Source organism: Canis aureus, chromosome 11 (genome assembly GCF_053574225.1).
Source record: "Canis aureus isolate CA01 chromosome 11, VMU_Caureus_v.1.0, whole genome shotgun sequence".
Taxonomy (NCBI): Eukaryota; Metazoa; Chordata; class Mammalia; order Carnivora; family Canidae; genus Canis; species Canis aureus.
The window spans coordinates 32,789,353-32,808,544 of record NC_135621.1 but is presented as its reverse complement, the minus strand read 5'-3'; the positions used below and the strand labels follow the sequence as shown (position 1 = coordinate 32,808,544).

Genomic DNA, 19,192 nt, shown 5'->3' with positions numbered 1-19,192 from the left:
CTGAAAGCACGACTCCTTTCCTGCCAAGCAGAGTGACCTTGGGCAAGTAACCTAACCTCTCTGTACCCCAATTTCCTCACCTGTAAGTGGGGATACTTAGGAGACCAACTTCGCAGGGAAGCTGTGAGGACTGAAGACCATCCGTGTAAGTCACAGGGAACAGCGCCAAGCACATGTGAGTGTCCCAAAAACACTACTTGTGTTCCTTCTAATTCCTTGTCCCTTAAAGGGGGCTCACGACTGCTGAAGAACCCCGTATCCCTGGCCCCGCGTGTGCCAGGCTCCAGTCCTGTAGTAGCTCATCTGTCACAACCATTCCCTAGAGGAGGAGTGGCAGATCTGAAATGGCACGGGACTGCTGGTGAGCGGCAGGCTCTGACTTAAACCCAAGTCTTAGGGGACCAGAGCTACACACCTGCCAACCCTAGCACACCTCAGCGTCGCCACCACCTAACTGAGCCACAGCTGGCACTTCTACCTTATTCCAACCACACTTCACTTCATGATGAAATGAAAAGAGCCATCCCAATCTTCGTCTCCATAGAACACTCTCCCATTAGGCCCTGCTAGCAACAAGTCCACCCTTTGATTTATATTTACTGGGCAACAACTATGTGCTAGAGATTTTTTTTAGATTATATTTGATTTGCAATTACAGATCTGAAGTTGATCGATAGATGATCTCATCAAAAATAAAACAAGCTGGAAAAGCAAAATAAAATAATGCGAGTGTGCAGCCCTAAATAAATAAATAAATAAATAAATAAATAAATAAACAAACAAATAAATAAATAAATAAAACAAGCAGTTGCAATTCACTGAGTGCCCTGTATGCATCAGGTGCCTACTTAAACCTTCACACTCAGCTCTCGTAGTAAATCTGGACGAAGATAGTGCTGTTCCCATTTATGCAGGAGAAGCAGAGGCACAGACAAGGCAAGATGCTCTCTGTGGTTACACAGCAGCTGCGTGGCAGACTTCAAACCCAGAGGTTTCTGTCTGCAAAGCCCGATGTCTCTTCCATCCTGACATCCGGGCGTGCGCTCCTCTGATAGGCCGTGACAGAGCATGGGGCGCAGGAGACACCTCCCACCTCCCTCTGGTCCTGGTGGTTTCACTCCACTGTGTCTTCCCAAGTGATGAAATGCTCTCATGAATCCCCAGGACACATTTACTGCCCTTTCAACACATAGCTCCAGGATCACTTCCCTGTAAAGCCCTTTTCTGACCCGCAGCCCACACACGGCCCACTGAGCTCTGCATTCTCACAGCACCTGCAGCACATCTGCACTTCTGTATTTCTACAACCCCATGCCCTGGAATAATCATACTCTCCTCTGTTCCCCTGTGGCTGGTCCTGTGCTCTGCCCAGAGGAAGAGCCACATGCATGCTACCGACCAAGACAGAGGGAGGGCAGTGCCTATGTGTGTGATTAAGAGCACAGGCCCCGAGCCGCACCAGCTGGGTCTGCACTCACTGGCTCCTCAACCCCAGCCAAGCTTCCCAACACCCTGCACTTAATCTGTAGGAGCAGGACGAGAATAGGACCTACCGGAAAGGAGCGCTGCAAAAAGTAACACATGCACTGGGAACAGCAGACAGCGCCTGTGCTCACCAGCACAAACTGTCATCACCCGGCAGTAAGGGTGGACAGGAGAGATGGTCTCAGCACCTGAAGGAGCCCAGGGATTTCACCTGAGGATTGAACAAGCGAAGCAGCAGAGAAGACATGCAACTCAAGGGTCTCTTTCTGATTGCCACCTGTCATCAAAGCATCTGGAAAACAGTGCTGAGACTGTTTGGGGCAGAGGGGAGACCAAAGGGAAAAGGCAGATCCTTTCCACTCAGAGAGCCACCTAGGCAGGACTCTATTAAGAGAGAAGGTGATGGGGCACTGAGGTGGCTCAGTCGGTTAAGTGTCTGCCTTGGGCTCAGGTCATGATCCTGGGGTCCTGGGATCAGCCCCGCATCGGGTTCCCTGCTCAGTGAGGAGTCTACTTCTCCCTCTGACAACACCCCCGGCTTGTGCTTTGTCTCAAATAAAGAAATAAAATCTTTAAAAAGAGAGACAGAGAGAGAGGTAGTGAGAGGGACACAAAGATTTCATAAATATTCCCTGAGATCCTTACTTATCCACCCGTTCATGCCCCTCACCTCGGAGTATTTATCCAAAACATGAAATCAAGCCGTAGGTGAGACGCTGCTCTACCCAGACCTGTCTCATTCACTGCCACCGCAGAACCGGCTCCCATAGGACTGCCTATGTTCACTTCTGGATGGATGTGAACAGTTTCAGAGCCCAGCCTGCCCCCCACCCAACTCCCTGGAGTGAGCCAGGCCCTGCATGCCAGGAAGCATTAAGTCACAGGCATGGTTTCTGGGTGGGGGAAAGCACAGGCTAATAGTTAGCTCTACTGCTCAGAACAGGCCGACCCTTATCTGTCCCTGAAGCCTGCATCCAACCACCACTGAGGCAGAAGCCACTGGCAGGTATGCCCAAGGGGTGGGCAAAGAAAATCCAGGGCTTGGAAAGAAAGAGAGGTAAACACACCTGGACACTCTACCACCTTCCAAGTCTTGGTCTAGGACACTTTCCAAGGACATGTGAAGGGTTGTTCGTACAAGGGGAATGACTGACTGGCTTTTCCCAGTCTCCACGGAGAATGAAGCTGGAAGGAGGGAACTTAAGACAGAAGAGAGAAAGATCTACAATCACATCCGTGGAAGAGGCAAATGGAACCTTGGAGAGACCGTGGCAAACACCGACTGCCCGGGCTCCACCTTAGCTCTCACGCCTCGAGCACACTCCTGAGCGCTCCTGTGCCTCTGTTTCCCCATCTATAAAATGGGATGGTTGGCGGTACTTACTTTCTTGGTTTTGAGAAACAGAGGAGTTACTATGAGTAAAGAACCCATATAAATCCTCCATAAACAGGAGCTAGAACTATCCAGTGTAGGCACTTTAACACTTGCAGGGCAACGACTGTACACCAGGGACTGTGCCAAACACTAAGGATTTGGAGATGACGACAGAGGGCAGGGTGCCAAAATTAGGGTGGATACTAGTACAAGAACAGGTTACCCAGCACTCGAGGCACTCTTCCGAGCAACATGCACCATTATTCTCATCTATGTGGCAACTCTGCAAAGGAGGGAAGTGGAGTGTGATCCAACACTAGAGGCTGAACAGAAGCACAAACAGTGTATTACCCAAAGGTACTATCTCCCCGGGGAACCCGGCGTGAGGACGAAGACTTAAATGTCACAGATAAAGCATAAAGCTGGGCTTCTGCAGAAGATAAACAGCAGGCACTCAATCCATGCTGTCATCACCGACCTGATCATTACCAAATCCAAGTCCTAGAGCCCATGAACCTTGGAGACGGGCTGAGATCCGCCACCCATAGTAAGAAGGGAACTTATAAAGATCCAGAATCATGTCAAACTTCCCAGAAGAGAAGGCTCACTCGACATACTTGAAAACACTGGCACCGGGGCTGTAGCACCACATTTGGTTATTTCCGGGCCAGAGCCCTGGAACTGGTCTTTCCTCTGTGCCCCACGATAGGCCCGGAGTCTACACATGAAACAAATGCCCCAGGTGATTCTGCTCATCTGGCCATTCTGAAACCAGAGATCTAAGGGACCTGGCTCCCAGGCAGGAGGAGGAAACACTCTCGAAGGTTCCTCGAAGTTAGCAGCCAAAGGGAGATACCAAGGAATAAACTTGCTGAGGATGATGAAGGAATCAGAGTACAGAGCTGCAAGGCCCACCCTCATGTGGTGCCCCCACCTACCTTCCTGACATAGCCCACTCCCTCTCCAGCCCACCGGATTTCTCCTTGCCCTTCTAGAGAGGTGTCAAGCACTCTCCACACCCACTGTTCCTTCTGCCTGGAATGTCCCTCCTCTCTCTCTCCACCTGGCTCTGCTTAAACATCACCCAAGGACTGTCCAACCACCCCTCCCCTGACACGCTCACCATCATCTCGCCATGTTTTCTTTTTCTTTGTAGCATTTGCTACCACTCAGCAGAGCAGAAAGCTACCCTTTAATCATTTCTCCCCTTCCACCAGAAAGGGAGCTCCAGGCCACAAGAGGATGGGCTCCTGGGATGGAAAGCCCGATCCCCAGTGTTGCATTACAGTGCCTGGCTGTGTCTGTTGAATGAATCAATGTCCTCGAATGATCCACCAATGGCTGTGAAGCCCAGTTACCTCATCTCTGAGAATACCGCCTTCCCTACTGGAGTTGTGGGAGGATTATTTAAATGTACGTGAGAAAGCTTCTGTTCAGCAGCACCATGCTACGGAATCATCATGGCTATCTACTGGGGCCATGGAGAGGCCTCCTGCCCAGGACATCAGAGCAAAGTTTCAATGCCCCACACCTGCTCCAGCATAATTCACGGGTAGGCAGGAGATGGGGCGTGGAGTGCCCTCTGCTGGAGCAAAACTGACAAATCCTCATTATCGGAGGAGGGTCCCCCCTGGAAAGATAAGAAGGAACCTGATGGTGCCAGACTGCCTAACACCACAGCCTTAAACATTTGATTCCAGTGAGTCCTTAAGTGATTTTTGCTTCAGAGAGCACAGTCAGCATATAAAACACAGCTGAACACAAACGACTCTGTGAGTCTACTCTGCATTAGGCACAATGGACTCCTTCTCACCTGTACAAAAGCCCTGTAAAACAGGGAGCAGCACCCCAATTTTAGAGGCAGCAATTTGGGCTCAGAGAGGTTAGATTCCTCAGCTGAGGACACACAGCATTTAAGGGGAGATTTGGGAATTAGAGCCAGGGGTAATGACTCAGCTACAGCCCCTAGAAGACAAATCTTATTATAGAGGTGATTCAACGTGGAATCAGAGGATGGTCCTTTCCTGTTACTCTTCCATGTTCTCACTATAGGACACCCATGTGAAACAGCTTCATTTCTGCAAACATGGACCCTGGATCCACCAGCAGCTGCAGGTGCATTTACGACCACAGGTGTAGGTCGTGTCCCCATCCCCTGCCCCCAACACAGACAGGGAGTGCTGCCGATGTGCGAGAAAGCACATTGACAAAAATGAACAAGTGTGACCTTCCTCTTTTGTCTTTTCTAAAAGGGATATGAAGAGGCGGGTAGCGAGTCCTGTGGTGCTACAGACTGAGCGATGGTTCCAACTGCACCGCCGGCTGAGGCGTTGAACTTAGTCTGGACAGTTCTCTAGACATCAGTGGCCTCCGCAGGCCTGGTTAAGACCAAGTGGGTGATCGTTTGCATCTCTCCCAGGATAGCCTTCCAACACGCCAGGAAAACAGAAGGGGAAGAAAACGAACCCGTCCTAAACAACCATGCTCTGTAGCAGGACCATGTTGAGCCTTCATAACACGCAGGAGCTGCAACCATGCACCCCTTTCCATGGGGGAGAAATAGACCTGCAGTGATGTCAAGGACCAGGTCTACTGTCACTCTGCTCACTCGGGTACACGTTCACCCCCCTCCCCCAGCAGTCCCCGCCCTGGATGAAGCCCTCAAGTGGTTTTCAAAGGTTTTATCTGCTTAGGTTGCAAGGCTGCCTGGAAGAATCCTAAAATGCCCTCCTGCTCTTAATTGCAGGCGTCTATGGCAGAGGCAAAAATGCAAACTGCACTAAAAGACTAATCAAATTCTCTGCTTAGACTGGCTGACCAGAATCCCACTAGCCACAGAAAAGGGTCTGTCTTCTCGACCAAGACAGGGTTTTGCCTTGCCCTGACTGAAACCTGAGCATACAGACTTGACAATCTCCTCTGCCACATGTTTCCATATCTGCAGGTCACTGAGAGTGAGCAGTGTATGTGGGAGGAGGGGGCCTTATCAGCCCAGGCCGGGGTCCGAATGCCAGCTCCCCGAGTTACCAGCTGGTGGCCTCGGCCAAGGAGCACAACACCCTGAGCCTCGGCTTCTGTCTGTCAAATGGGCAGAGCATGATGCTGCTTGTGGGGAGACAGGAGACAATGCAGGTCACAGCCCCAGCCCGGCACATGGCACAGAGTAAGCCAAGCCGTCCAAACGCAGTCTAACTGAGCCAGCCAGGGTCAACGAGTGACATCAGAAAATACCAGGAGCTCTTCCTTCTCAGTTGGGGTCTGCGGAAAACAGCAAGCACACAGAGCGACTCAGGGATCAGCCGGGAATGATGTCACTGTGACAAACTGGAGTGTTCATGCACCGTGTGAAGGGATGACTCAGCTCCAGCCAGTGGCCACTAGGATGAAGGGGGTTCTGGTTTGCTAGATCTTTCCATGGTGTTAAGGAAGGCCAGAAATCATGATTTTTATGTGCAATCTCCCCAAGTGTTAATGGTCAATAATCAAGTCAGCAATGGTAAAAAGCAGCGCATTGGCCAAGCGCAACACAATTTCGGGCCAGATGCAGCCAATTTCTGTCTAACGAAGTGATAGCAGTTGCTGTCCTTTCCACTGTGGTTATGGCTTAAATAGTACATACCCTTTCCATGTTTTCATGCTGCTTACAATAAGAAGTGTCTTTCTTTTCCAGGCACAAGGGTTTTTATAACGCTGCAGGTCAGATGACTAATGCAAGTGGGAGCTTTTATCCAATGTGGTTTGGTATCCATATTAAGAAATAGTATCACTTTAATATTAATTGGAATTGGTCACTGACAGAGTTCCGACAGGAACACTGATCTTGGCTCAAAGTGATGAAAACATGCTTTCAGAATTAAGGTCTCAGGAGCCAATTTCAGATCTTAAATCAGTGCTGTGATCAGACCCTCAGAAGGTGGGGGCTGTATCCACATGGTAAGGTGGATCAGGAGGGGAAAAAAGGAAATGTGGTTAAATAGAAGTGTCAAGTATATATCCCAAAAGAAAAGTTTCATGCTTAAAAAGTATTTGAATTTCAAAGTTAAACAATGACATAGATTTGTAAAAATCCCAAAGGTTAATAAAATGCCTCTTTTATCTGAAAAGAATGCAAACCCCACACAATCTCTTCAAATTCAGTTAACTATCAAGAGTTGTAGAGTTGTTTTTATTTTTTTTTTAAAGATTTATTTATTCATGACAGACACAGAGAGAGAAGGAGGCAGAAACACAGGCAGAGCGAGAAGCAGGCTCCATGCAGGGAGCCCGACGTGGAGCTCAATCCCTGGTCTCCAGGATCGTGCCCTGGGCTGAAGGCAGCGCTAAACCGCTGAGCCACCAGGGCTGCCCTACAGAGTTGTTTTTAAATAAGAAAACACATGCAGAAAAGTGAATTACAGATGAAAAATGTGAAAATGAAAATGTGAATATTCATAAAGTGAACCCACCTGTATAATCACAGGTTAACAAGTTAATGACCAGTGTCCCAAAGTCTTCCTTTGGCCATGCCACAGTCTCTATACCTAGATCAACTTTTGTCTGGTTTTTTATTTATACAATTGGAATCCAACAGTACATATACTCTTTTGTGTCTGCTTTTTCTGCTCAACGGTATCCGTGAGGATTTTCATTGCTCTGTAGTACTTCACTATATAACCATGCCACTACTTGTGTTTATTATACTGTGGGTGTATATTTCAGTATTTTCCTCTTTGGCACTATTAAAAACAATGCTGTGAACATTCTTGTACGTGTTTTTTGAGCACACGTACGTACATTTTCTCTATGGCATATGACTAGGGACAGAAACTGATGGGACATGGAGTATGTTCAGCTTCAGGTGATAACAGCAAATTGTATTCCAAAGTAGCAATACAAAATATTTTACTTAAAATTAAGAGACCGTCAACAGCCCTCTCTAAATGAAATGCTCCCTTCTTTGGTTAAATTGGCATTTGAAATAAAAAAATAACTAAAATCACTTTAAGACCAGCACCCCCAAAGAGCAGAAGTTCCTGTCCTTTTCAAAAAAACCTGAACTGTCATTATTGGTTAAACATCTGTTATAGACAAAATATTATGGTTTAAAATGGTTTGAACACATCTGAATTCAATACCTTTTTCATGAGCAGTAAGTCCTGCTCGATGTTTCTATGTATTAAAATTATAGAACACCTAACTCCTCGAGCAGGATTAAGATATCTAAAAAAGAGAAGAGATGGTACAACACCCCTTTGTCTCTCTAGAGTCACAAGATGGAGGGGATGCTGAGAATAGGACCAAGCAATATGGAGAGCCAAATAATGACCCCCAAATATGTCCATGTCCTAATCCCCACAATCTGTGAATCTGTTACCTTCCATAGCAGAAGGGACTTTGCAGGTATAGTTAAATTAAGGCTTGTAAGATGAAGTGATCATTCTGGACTATCCAGGTGAGCACTGGAATCCATCACAAGGGTCCTATTAAGAGGATAGGACAGAGAAGGAGATGTGACAATTTCCAGCAGCAGAGCTCAGAGTCAAATAGTAATCTGAAGGAGCTACACTTCTGCACTTGAGAAAAGCCAGGGGATGGATCCTCACTGGCGGCCTCCAGAAGGAACCAGCCCTGCCAACATCTGGCTTTAGCCTAACAACACTGGACTGTAGATTTTTGACCTCCAGAACCATAGGACAATACATTTGTGGTTCTTTCAGCACTGAACATCTGGGACTCTGTCACTGCAGCCACAGGAAACTAATACAAGGTGGCTGATGAGTAGACACCAGCTTTTCCTAACACCTGGTACAAAGGTCCTAGCCACAAGCTCCTGCAGGAGGCGCAGCCAACTGAGGCCACATAGGGGCTGTTTGCTCCACCCCAGCAGGACTACCGATAATGCTAGATGATCGAAAGCTGGCACAAGAAAAGCAAAGGTCACCTTAGCAACCACCTCACAGCTGAACACAGCTGTGACAGATTTCAACTACCCTCGGAGTCTAAGAGCTTAAGGAGATGCTTTTGGGCCCAAGGTAGGAAGCACAGATGAGTGCAGCCCCGGGATCTGCGGCATGACCTCCACCCACCGCCGCCTCCCTCAAGTCCTGCTTCGGAGGCGTACAGCTAGTAAGCAGGGAAGCCCCTCATTTCCGACATACTAAAGACAGCCAGTAAGTATATTATGCTTTCCATTTCATTTCCATTTCATTCAGCACCGCATGTTCTTGCACCCCGTAAAACCCTCATTAAGGGATCTGTTTGGGCCACTGGCAGGAAAGCAGGATGGCCTAGCCGCATCACCACTGCCACAGACCCTAGCCCCAGGGCATCCTGAAACCTTGAGCAGATTATTCACCAGCCCCCTGCACACTCACCAACATCCCATCACAGTCCTGTGCTGAGGGAAGTGGACATGGGGCTGGGGAATCAGTCATGTCTGGATAAGCTCTGCTTGGATAACAGACACCCCACCAGCACCATCACCAGCTCCCTTTAATCCATGGTTCCCGTGCCCCTGATCCCCCAAAGTCATAAGGCAAAAATAAGTTCAACTTACAACTCCTTGGTTCTTACTGCAACTCTTCAAGTCAAATGTCAGGACCCCAAGAAACCGTTCATTTCAGAAGGAATTTGTGTTGATAAGGACGGCATGAACGGTGAACTAAATAACGTGGGTGCGGGCTGAAATCAGTCCAAAAATCAATATCCTATGCCTGCTCATGACACGGGTTTTATTTTTTTTAAAGATTTTATTTATTTATTGAGACACAGAGAGAGAGAGGCAGAGGGAGAAGCAGGCTCCATGCAGGGAACCCGATGTGGGACTCGATCCCAGGTCTCCAGGATCACACCCCGGGCTGCAGGCAGCGCTAAACCTCTGCACCACCAGGGCCACCCATGACATGGGTTTTAAATGTTCAGGAATTTGCATCCTCCGAAGAACACGTGCTGTCAAATAACACGCACACCTGCATCGGCCTGCTTCCCTGACCATAGAAAGCTTCTGGACCAAGCGTCTGCATGGAGCTGGTTATAAATTATCAGAGGGCAGCATGTGTGAACAATCTTCTGAATGGCTGAAAAGCATGCTTTTCCCACATGCTGGGAATTCAGTAACAGCTGAACAACATCTCCTCGATGGGCAGAGGAGAAAGAACCACACCCGGCAAGTAAAACTCACATACCCAGGTGACTCTGGAAGAAAATAATCAGCATGATCTAAATTCAAATGGAGCAGGGAGCCTGGGTGGCTCAGTTGGTTAAGTGTCTGCCTTTGGTCATGATCCTGGGGTCCTGGGATGGAGCCTCACATCAGGCTTCCTGCTCGGCGGGGAGTGCCTCTCCTGCCCCACTCCTTGTACTCTCTCTCACTCCCTCTCAAATAAGTAAATAAAATATTTAAAAAAAAAAAACAAAACACCAGGGGCACCTGGGTGGCTCAGTTAGTTAAGCATTTGCCTTTGGCTCAGGTCAGATCTCAAGGTCCTGGGATTGAGCGCTGAGTCAGACTTACTGCTCAATAGGGAAGTCTCCCTCCCCCTCTGTGCCTCCCCCCACCCCTCAATAAATAAAACCTTAAAAAAAAAAAAAATGAGTGCCTGGGTGGCTTAGTCAGTTAGGTGTCTGCCTTCAGCTCAGGTCGTGACTCCAGGGTCCTGGGATGCAGTCCTGAATCAGGCTCTCTGCTCAGGGGGGAGCCGATTTCTCCCTCTCCCTCTGTGCTGGCTCTCTCGTTGCTTGCTCGCCTGCTTTCTCTCTTATAAATAAATAATATCTTTTTAAAAAAATAAAATAAATTCAAATAAATGTGTGTTTAAGCAGAATTCCTCAAGTCCCACAACTAACATCACATCCAGAAGGGAGGTGAGGCTCCTGGAGCCATATTCTAAGCCATAGTCTCAAAATCACAGGTGCTCAGAGCCCCAGAAGAGACCAGTGGTTCCTGCTTCCTCCAACATCCAGACTCCTTCCCAGTCTACATTCACACTCAGGACCCACTAAGGGTGATGCCCAGACTCTGAAACTGTAAAGATGAGTAAAACAGTCCCCTGTCTCACAAAACTCAAAAGAAAGCACTAGAAAGACACCAAACAAGCAAAATACCCCTTGATGAGTGCCGTCACAGAAGCTTCCACATGGGATCACACGCTGAACATGGGCGCTGAAGATGCTGGCTGGGAGGAAGGGTGGTGCAAAACCAGAGAACCGTATTCTGGGAAGAAGAAACAAAGAGCAAAAATACAGAAGTAGGAAAACAGAAGGGGGCCTGCCTGAGTGAGAAGTAAGGCCTGCCTTAGCCTCTGACAGAAATCAGAGGCTAAGGAAAAGTGCCTGTGAAAGACCCCAAACCACTACCAGGAATCTGGAGAAAACCCAGGAGGCAATGGTGAGCATTGTCAGCACTCAAATCCAGAAGAGGGCATTCTTCACTCATTCACTCATTCAACAACCAGTTCTCCTGGCTCCCCTAGGGATGGGAGGGGGAGCAGAACCACTCCCTTCCTTCCCGATGCTTGTGCTTGTGAAGACCGGATTAGGAGAAACAATAAACGTAAAGCAGGTGTGAAGAAAGGACAGTATATAGAGTTTGGAGACAGCAGCAGAGGAAGCCAACCTAGCTAGAGGTGAGGTGCCATCAGGCTCAGTTGAGCCCCAAGGGTCGAAGTCAGCCCAGCAAAGAAGTGTAGCGGTGTCCCAGGGAAAAAGAACAGCACCTGGGAAGGCCAGCGGCCACCAGACAGCGCACCGCACCCGAAGGGAGTCCAGGAGGCTGGGGAGGGGACGCTAGGGGATGGAGGCAGAGCAGTAGAAGAGGGACAGAGTGGCACAGTGACTGAGCCCGGCTCCGCTGCTCTCCGGGAGGTGGAGGGCAGGTGTTGCACCAGTCATGGCCACACAGGAGGAGCATGACTGGCTGGTTCAGGGTCACGGCCACTCAGTGGTGAGAGGCAGAAAGCAAAGACGCGGCCACAAGAGGCCACAGTCAGGTTCAACAGGAAGTAGCAAGCATGGGCTGCAGGGAAAGAAGGAGGAAGCGAAGATATGCTGCTTTGAGCATGAAGGATGGGTGGCTGGGAATGGTCATTGAGATGCTATGGGAAGAAAGGCTGATTGGAGAAGAAACAAAGGAATTAGGGTTTAGGAACGGGGCCGTGGCAGGGAGATGAAGGACCAGCAAAACCATCCCCTGAGTAGCATCCTGAACCAACGGTCACTTGGCCTTTGACAAACAGCTCTGAGAATGGGGATCTCATCACTGCTTTCCCAGATGGTGGCCTCCAACACCTGGCAAATCTAATTATTACAACACAAGTTCCTTCTTATATTAAAACAACACCTGCCTTCCCATAACTCTGATCCTGATCATAACATTGATCCTGGATCCACACTCTGGAGCAAATCACAGGAAGCCGATTCCCTCTTCCAGACATACTTCCCATTCACTGGGGCAGATTCTGGTCATTTCCAATTCATGCACATCAGATGCTTAGGAAAGTTCTAGAATGTCAGTGCCCCAACAGCCCCCATAGGTGACCTTCAGTTTTATGTCATTTCATGCAGCAGGAGATGAAGGCCTAGAAAGAGCAGTGACCATACTCCCAATCACCCAGCTTCTCTGGCTCAGCTGGTTTTGGTGCCTGAGACCACTCTCCGCCCCCTTCTAGTGCACTCTCAATGTATCTTGCTCTTGCGTGTCATTTAACTCCAAAACATTATGCTGAGGGCATCGGTATCTCCAAGAGATCCACTGAAATTAAACAGGGTTGGAAAATAAATAAACTCGCATAAAGTATAAATAGCATTTTCATGAATGCAGGCAGCAACCCTGTCCTTTATTTATGGCTCCACCTGCACTGAAACAGAAAACTCAAGGGTGTCAATAAATGGATTGCAAAGTTGTTATGTTTAACTACAGAGAAAAGAATGTCTCCATGGGCTCTTTTGGAAATGCACTGATGTCTGCTGTAAACTGGCAGGGGCTGCAAGGAGGTACCCTTTGTCTCCCAGTAAAGACTGTCTTTCCTAGAGTCTCAGGATCTCTGGGTCAGGATAGGTCAGGCAGGTCATCCTGTCCACGTACCCCTGATGCTGAGCTGCCGCCCGCCCACTCACCGCACTCCCGTGTACACAGCTCTCACATTAGGTGTTTTACTGCCTCTCAGGGCAGCTCACTCCAGCCTTGGACAGAGTGATCCTTTACTATGATGAGCTTGACAGCTGGCTCCCTGCCATGTCCCTCCATAGATTCTGGGGCCATCTCTCTTTCGGGTGACAGTCCCTTGACTGCTTGTTGAAGCTGATCATGTACACCTGGAGTTTCGGCTTCTCCAAGGTAAAGAGCCCCCATTCCTTCCACCACTGTGTATGTAACAAGGTTTGAATTGGCACTGTCACTCACCTAGACTCTCCTTGATGTGCTGATGTGTCTAGATTGTTCTTAAAGTGTGACACCCAGAAATAAATGCTGTGGTCCAGCTACAGATTGATACCCGTAAAACACACCTGTAATGTTTGTCATCCTAGCAAGAATGCTTGTTAATGTGCTCCCATCATCTAGCCCCTGTTTAATGCAGTTTGCGATTCAGTCCCCAGGGGAGGGCTTATGATTAAGCATCATGTTGATAAACAGGGCACCTACACCAGTCTCCACAGTTCATCTCAGAGTATTATTTCCTTAATCCTCCCTGTTTCCCGTCATCTACCTGCCAGGCTAATAAAATCATTCAAAGTTGAGGATCATCGTCACTCCATCAGCCAGGGCCGGCTCAGATAGCATGATGCTGGAAGGTAGACTTCCAGCTGACATTAACCTATCACGAAGCACAGCCGATTATGAATTCTCCATATCGCAGATCAACTCCCAGTCTCCTCTTTGGGAAACTGCACCACTTACCTTTGGGGGCCACGCTTCCCCCATTCTGACTCCACATGTGTCAGGGAACTCCTCTCTACCCTATGACGAAAATGAAGCAGAGGGTACAGAGCTGGCCTCACCAGCCTCCCCCAACCACAGTGATTGGTCTCTGGACCACAACTGACCAGGGGCAATCTAATCAGAGGCATATTGCAGAATTAGGGGGACGAACTCTTTCTACAGGCACCAGTGAGGTTAAGTTATAAGCTAAAGCTTCCTCTGTGTACATAAAACTGCCCTGAAAGAAACCAAGGCAGAGAAAAGTAGAGCAAAGGGAAGGAGGGAGACTAAGCTGCAAAAATATCACCTGAGCCCCTGGATCTGACCCTGCCTAAAGCACCCCCTACCTTTGAACTTACTGGTTTTGTTACCTCCTAAGTTCCCTTATTGCCAAAATCATTTGGGGTTGGGTTTCCGACAATGACTGCAAATCAAAATTCTGCAATTTCCCTCGCAGGCACTCAGAAAGGGCAGGTGACACCTTGACAAACCCCTTGCCAAAGTCTTCTACCTCACTGAAGTCCCAATCTACACCATGGTATTGTAGTTAGAAACCCCAGATCTCAAGTCCAATAACCCAGGCCCATCCTGACTGGCTCTGGGGCCCTGGACAGATCACTGAAGGACTCCTGCCTTGTCCTCCTCTTCTGTACCTACTACAAGGGGTTATGACGGAGAAACAGTCAACACGTGCAACATCCTTGCAATAACACCTGGCCGCAGAAATGCCTGAAATATAATCATCCCCTTTACTGTTGTTATTATTATTATTACACTATAAGTATCATTACTGGGTCCAGTTTTACTGGCAAAGTCAGCACTTTGATGTACTAACCCTGGACCAGCACGGCGTGTTCTCAGCCTTCTTTTACAAGAGCTCTTCCAACATCCCTGGCACAATGCTTCCTTCTGTCTCTTCTAGGATCAACAGCAACTCCCCTTCCTCCCTCTGATCTCTTTGCCAAAACCTAATCATCCACTGCCGTGGCATAATTTACCCCATTGAGCTGCTCAGACAGGAGCTGCTCCAGTCCAGGGACGAGTGGGACAGGGAAGGGACGGGTGTGGCACTGGGCCCTCCCCTGCACTGCAGGCACATGGTGCCACCTCGATCATATTCAGTTGAGTAAATCTCAAGAGAGTGAGGTGGAACTCCTAATTAAAAGGCAGCCTTGAGGTGTCAATAAAAATCATGTATAAAGGAAATGTTTAAACACACAATAGTGACTCTTTCCTCTAAAAATGAATAAAATCTTTGAAAATAAAGAGGGTAGGGGCGCCTGGGTGGTTCAGTCGGTTGAGCATCCGACTCTTGATTTCAGCTCAGGTCATGGTTTCAGGGTTGTGGCATCGAGCCCCATGTCAGGCTCCACACTCAGCATGGAGTCTGCTTGTCCCTCTCCCTCCCCCTCTGCCCCTCCTTTCACTCCCCCCCCTCCAAATTGAATAAATAAAATCTCGGAAGGAAAAGAAAACACACCAGTGACTTCCTTGAGACAGATTTTCACCTGAGATGTTTTTGGAACTCAACCGCTAAGTATAAAGGAAGGGTCCTCCTCGATGGTGCCATCCCCTCCCCCCTGAAGCTCAGGAAACCACCTCTGACAGCCCAACGCCGCGCTGTACTCGGAACTGCTGGCTGCAGGAACGGTGGGGTTTGTCTTCTCTACTGATTTCTGGAAAGTGACAGGGATTGGCGTTTGTTTTTATTTGTTTGGGGAGGGCAGCTCTTCTGCGGCACTCGTCTCCTCGGCCAGTGTGACTGATCGCGTCGTACGGCCGGCAGGCCTGACAGCTCCCACAGCCGCCTCCCAGAGCGCACTGGGCTGGCCAGGCCCGGACCAGCGCGTCTCCACCGCACTGCGCACGTCCAGACCTGTGATCGCCGCCTCCCCAGCACCTGGTCAGCACGGATGCTCAACACGAGCAGCAGCAGCAGTAACAACAACATGTGAAATGTGTGAATAAATGAACAGACCGAAGAATGAATGAAACATCTGGCTCCATGAGTAGTTACGTCATCCCTCCAGGGCCCAAACCTTTCACCCCCTATGGACACAATGATCAACTCGAAGAGCTGGTTTCTGACACTTGTGTCACTCCCCGCCCCCCGCCCCCCAACCATGTCACTGCATTCAGGTGCACTTCATTTTGCTTTTGCTTTTATTTTGTCCTCCTCACTCCGGACCCGGTCCTGCTGCCCGTGTAAACCTGGGCAAGTCTGGCCCCTGGCCCATGTGCCTCCTGCTCCATGAAGTGACAGCTTGGGACCGGACAGCCTGGAGGGGCTTCCCAGGACTCTGGGAGAGCCAGGGGCCTTTTGCTTCCCTCCTCCCCTCTCCCTGTAAGGAAGCCACCTTCTTACCTTCAAAGCTCCCGGCAAACAGGTAAAGCCAGGTGATGGCTGGGATGCAGAGAACAGTCAGTGAGGCAGCCAGGAATTTCCGTCTCCCTCTGCAGATTCCCAGCATCCTCTCAGAAGTGGCAACCCCTAATCCCAGCGCCGCTTCTCTGCCCGGAGCACGGGGTCCTCGGCCTCCTTCATAATACTTTCTGAAAGGAAGAGCAGAGAGGAAGGGCTGAGTTCTCAGCACTGTAGATGGATACAAATTGCAGAGGAGCGATAGCCCCGAGATCCTGAAATGTGGCTTGTGCATGACTTCTTGCTAACCTTCCATCCCAGAGACAATTCTGCAGTCTTCCAGTCTCTCAAAACAGAGACAGCTCTTTAAAATGTAAATAAATAAAAGATGATTAAAAACTATGACTCCCTCCTTCCCTCGTGCACGCACACACACGTATTTTACAGTACAGATTAGCCGAAAGCCTGAACTAACATACTTACTAACAATGCACTTAGTTGGCACCTTGTAGATACCAAGCACTGACCAGGTGCCACATTTCCAAAAACGACCAGAACACAGGTTGCTTGGGAGACATAGTCTAACAAGAGAGGCCGAAATGAAACATGCACAGGAGCTCCAAGACTGCAACGAATGAGACAGGCATGGACCTTAGAGGAACAACAGATGAAGTCGCCGGCTAACCCATGTGCAGTCGAGGTAGCAGAACAGTTCCCAAGTCCCAGACGAGGGGGATGGAGAGCTGTGCAAGGCACTGACAGCTGAGGGTCTGCACACTCAGAGGAGAGGACACCAAACCAGCCACAACACCATCTGCAGGGGACCACATCCCCATCACAGCTCATGACCTGAATACACTCACCAGGGACTATCTTAATCGCTTCTGCCTTCAAAACGGAAAAAGATGTCCAGAAAAGCACGGAAATGATTAAAACGTGCAGAAAAAGCAGAGGAACACAGATAACCCGTTACAGGCCTGCAGAAAGCCAGGCCTCAGGTTACACAGACTTGCTGAGACATATTCAAAGAAGAGGGAGAAGGTCAACGCAGAGTACAGGCCATGACCCCTCACCTGTATATCTGACTGCAAGTCATGTGCCTTATAGAGGAATTTATAAACCAAGAGGCCATGCCATCTGTCTCCACCTCTCTCCTTGCACTGATGTCACACTGGCTGCAGAAGGAGCGAGGAGTCCCCGTGTTGGGAGCCTCCCAGAGCAGAACCAGCCACGGCAGGCTTCCCAGCCCCAAAGAACAGACGTCCATGAAAAAGCTGGTGTGGGTGTCCCCTTGGGTATTCCCACACTATGTCCTTCCCTCTGCCATGAGCCTTAAACCCCACATGATGTGGTCTTGGTCTTGAATGTCTGCCCTCCCCATCAGCCTTGCAGTTCCCAAGAGAGCGACACCCTGTCCACTCACCTTGCTTTCCCTAAGCCTGAGCATCCTGCTGTCACCTGCAGGCTAGGTAATCACTGTCTGCTGAACGAATAAATGGAATCAGATTCTAACCAAAAGCGGTCCTCCCCAGCTTCAGGAGTCTGTGTTCAGCAAGTTGCTAGCAATGAACACCTAATGGAGCCAATCTCAACTGTCAACACCAGGCTTTCTTCTATACCCACCCTGACACGATTTTCTAAATGGCCCTCCTCTGAAACAGATGAATGACTACAGGGCTGGAAGGTATAGACTACAAGGTAAAACCAAAACATCAAAATCGCTTCAAAGAATGTGGATTTGAAAAAAAAAGTCCCCCATGGAAAGTTTTCATTCTGAAGCATGGGCAACAAACCCTCCACACAAACTCTGTGAATCACTATGAATGAGGATCGCTCCGACACTGGCCAATCTCACAGGAAAAACTTGTTGGGGACAAGAGGCTATGCAGTTAGCTCTGGATTCAAATCCAGTTCCACACGTGACTAGCCATGGCACTGGCAACCCCCCATCACTGGGTAAGCTTCATTTCCCTCCTCTTGAAGCAATGCCCTCTCTGTTGGAGTCTTAAATGAGAGAGCTCTTGAATAAGTGTTGAGCAAAGATGGATGGAGCACATGGCAGGGGGCCCCACCTCTTCCTGAGAGCCAAAGAGCAGCCACTTCTTGAGAAAACAGATCCCAACAAGTATGCACTGGCTGTCACTGCCAAATGGGTGATCTCAACCTGAAGCACCCTCCTCAAATCTCCTTTAGGAGATACCATCATGTTAAAAGGGCCCTTAGAGGGGCACCTGGGGGGCTCAGTTAGGCATCTGCTTTCAGCTCAGGTCACGATCTCGGGGTCCTTGGGGTCCTTGGGTCGAGTCCCATTGTCAGGCTCCCTGCTCAGCTGGCGAGCCTGCTCCTCCTTCTCCCTCCACACCTCCCCCTGCTTGTGCTCTCTCCCAAATAAATAAATAAAATCTTTTTAAAGAATGGCCCTTATAATAATAGTAGCAATGACAACTAGCAGTAAGCAACACAGATCATGTCTCAAGATCTTTTCTGTGCCTTCTGTTTAATTCTCAAAATAACCTATGAGATAGGAACTAGTTTTCAACCTCCTTTAATGGATGAGAAACAGGCCTAGAAAGGTCAACTGGCCAAAGGTTACATGTACCTAAGGCAGAGACACCTCAGGCTCTCCTCTCCCTAAGGAACTGATTGATTCTAACTACCTTTGCCAGGGATCATTTTCCTTCTCATCTAACCTCAATCCTTTATACTGAATCTTCTGATTATTTTCTTTCCAGGGTTAAATATATCACCACTGTTTGCTATCATTCAAAGAAAAAAAAAAGTACAATGGACACAACAAAAACTGGAAAGTTATAGGTGAATTTGGACTTCAGAGGAATATAGGAATATATACAGAGTTGAACTCAAGCAACATTAATATTTAAAAGCATTTTTTAAAAACTCTTTAAAACACTTATTTTCCTCCTCTCCTCGCTCCATCTGCAAAAGTTAATTTCAACAGGCACAATTTGTCCCAAAGTTTTAAAACAGTCTAGGGTGGTTTGCATTTTATGATAACACTGGCATCTGAAATTAAACCCAGCAGGTAAAAAATATTCCTTCATGGATTTGACTTTTA

At 48.6% G+C, this 19,192-nt stretch overlaps 1 protein-coding gene across 4 annotated transcripts in view; it reads right to left on the bottom strand.

Annotated features, from left to right (window-relative positions):
* LARGE1 (LARGE xylosyl- and glucuronyltransferase 1) overlaps positions 1–19,192 on the bottom strand; it is a 528,281-nt gene that overhangs the window by 372,932 nt on the left and 136,157 nt on the right. For all 4 annotated transcript variants that reach the window (XM_077914722.1, XM_077914719.1, XM_077914720.1 and 1 more), the window contains one exon: positions 16,120–16,307. In XM_077914722.1, coding sequence (XP_077770848.1) covers positions 16,120–16,225 — 106 coding nt within the window. In that variant the 5' untranslated portion in view covers positions 16,226–16,307. The remainder of the gene's footprint in view (positions 1–16,119; positions 16,308–19,192) is intronic.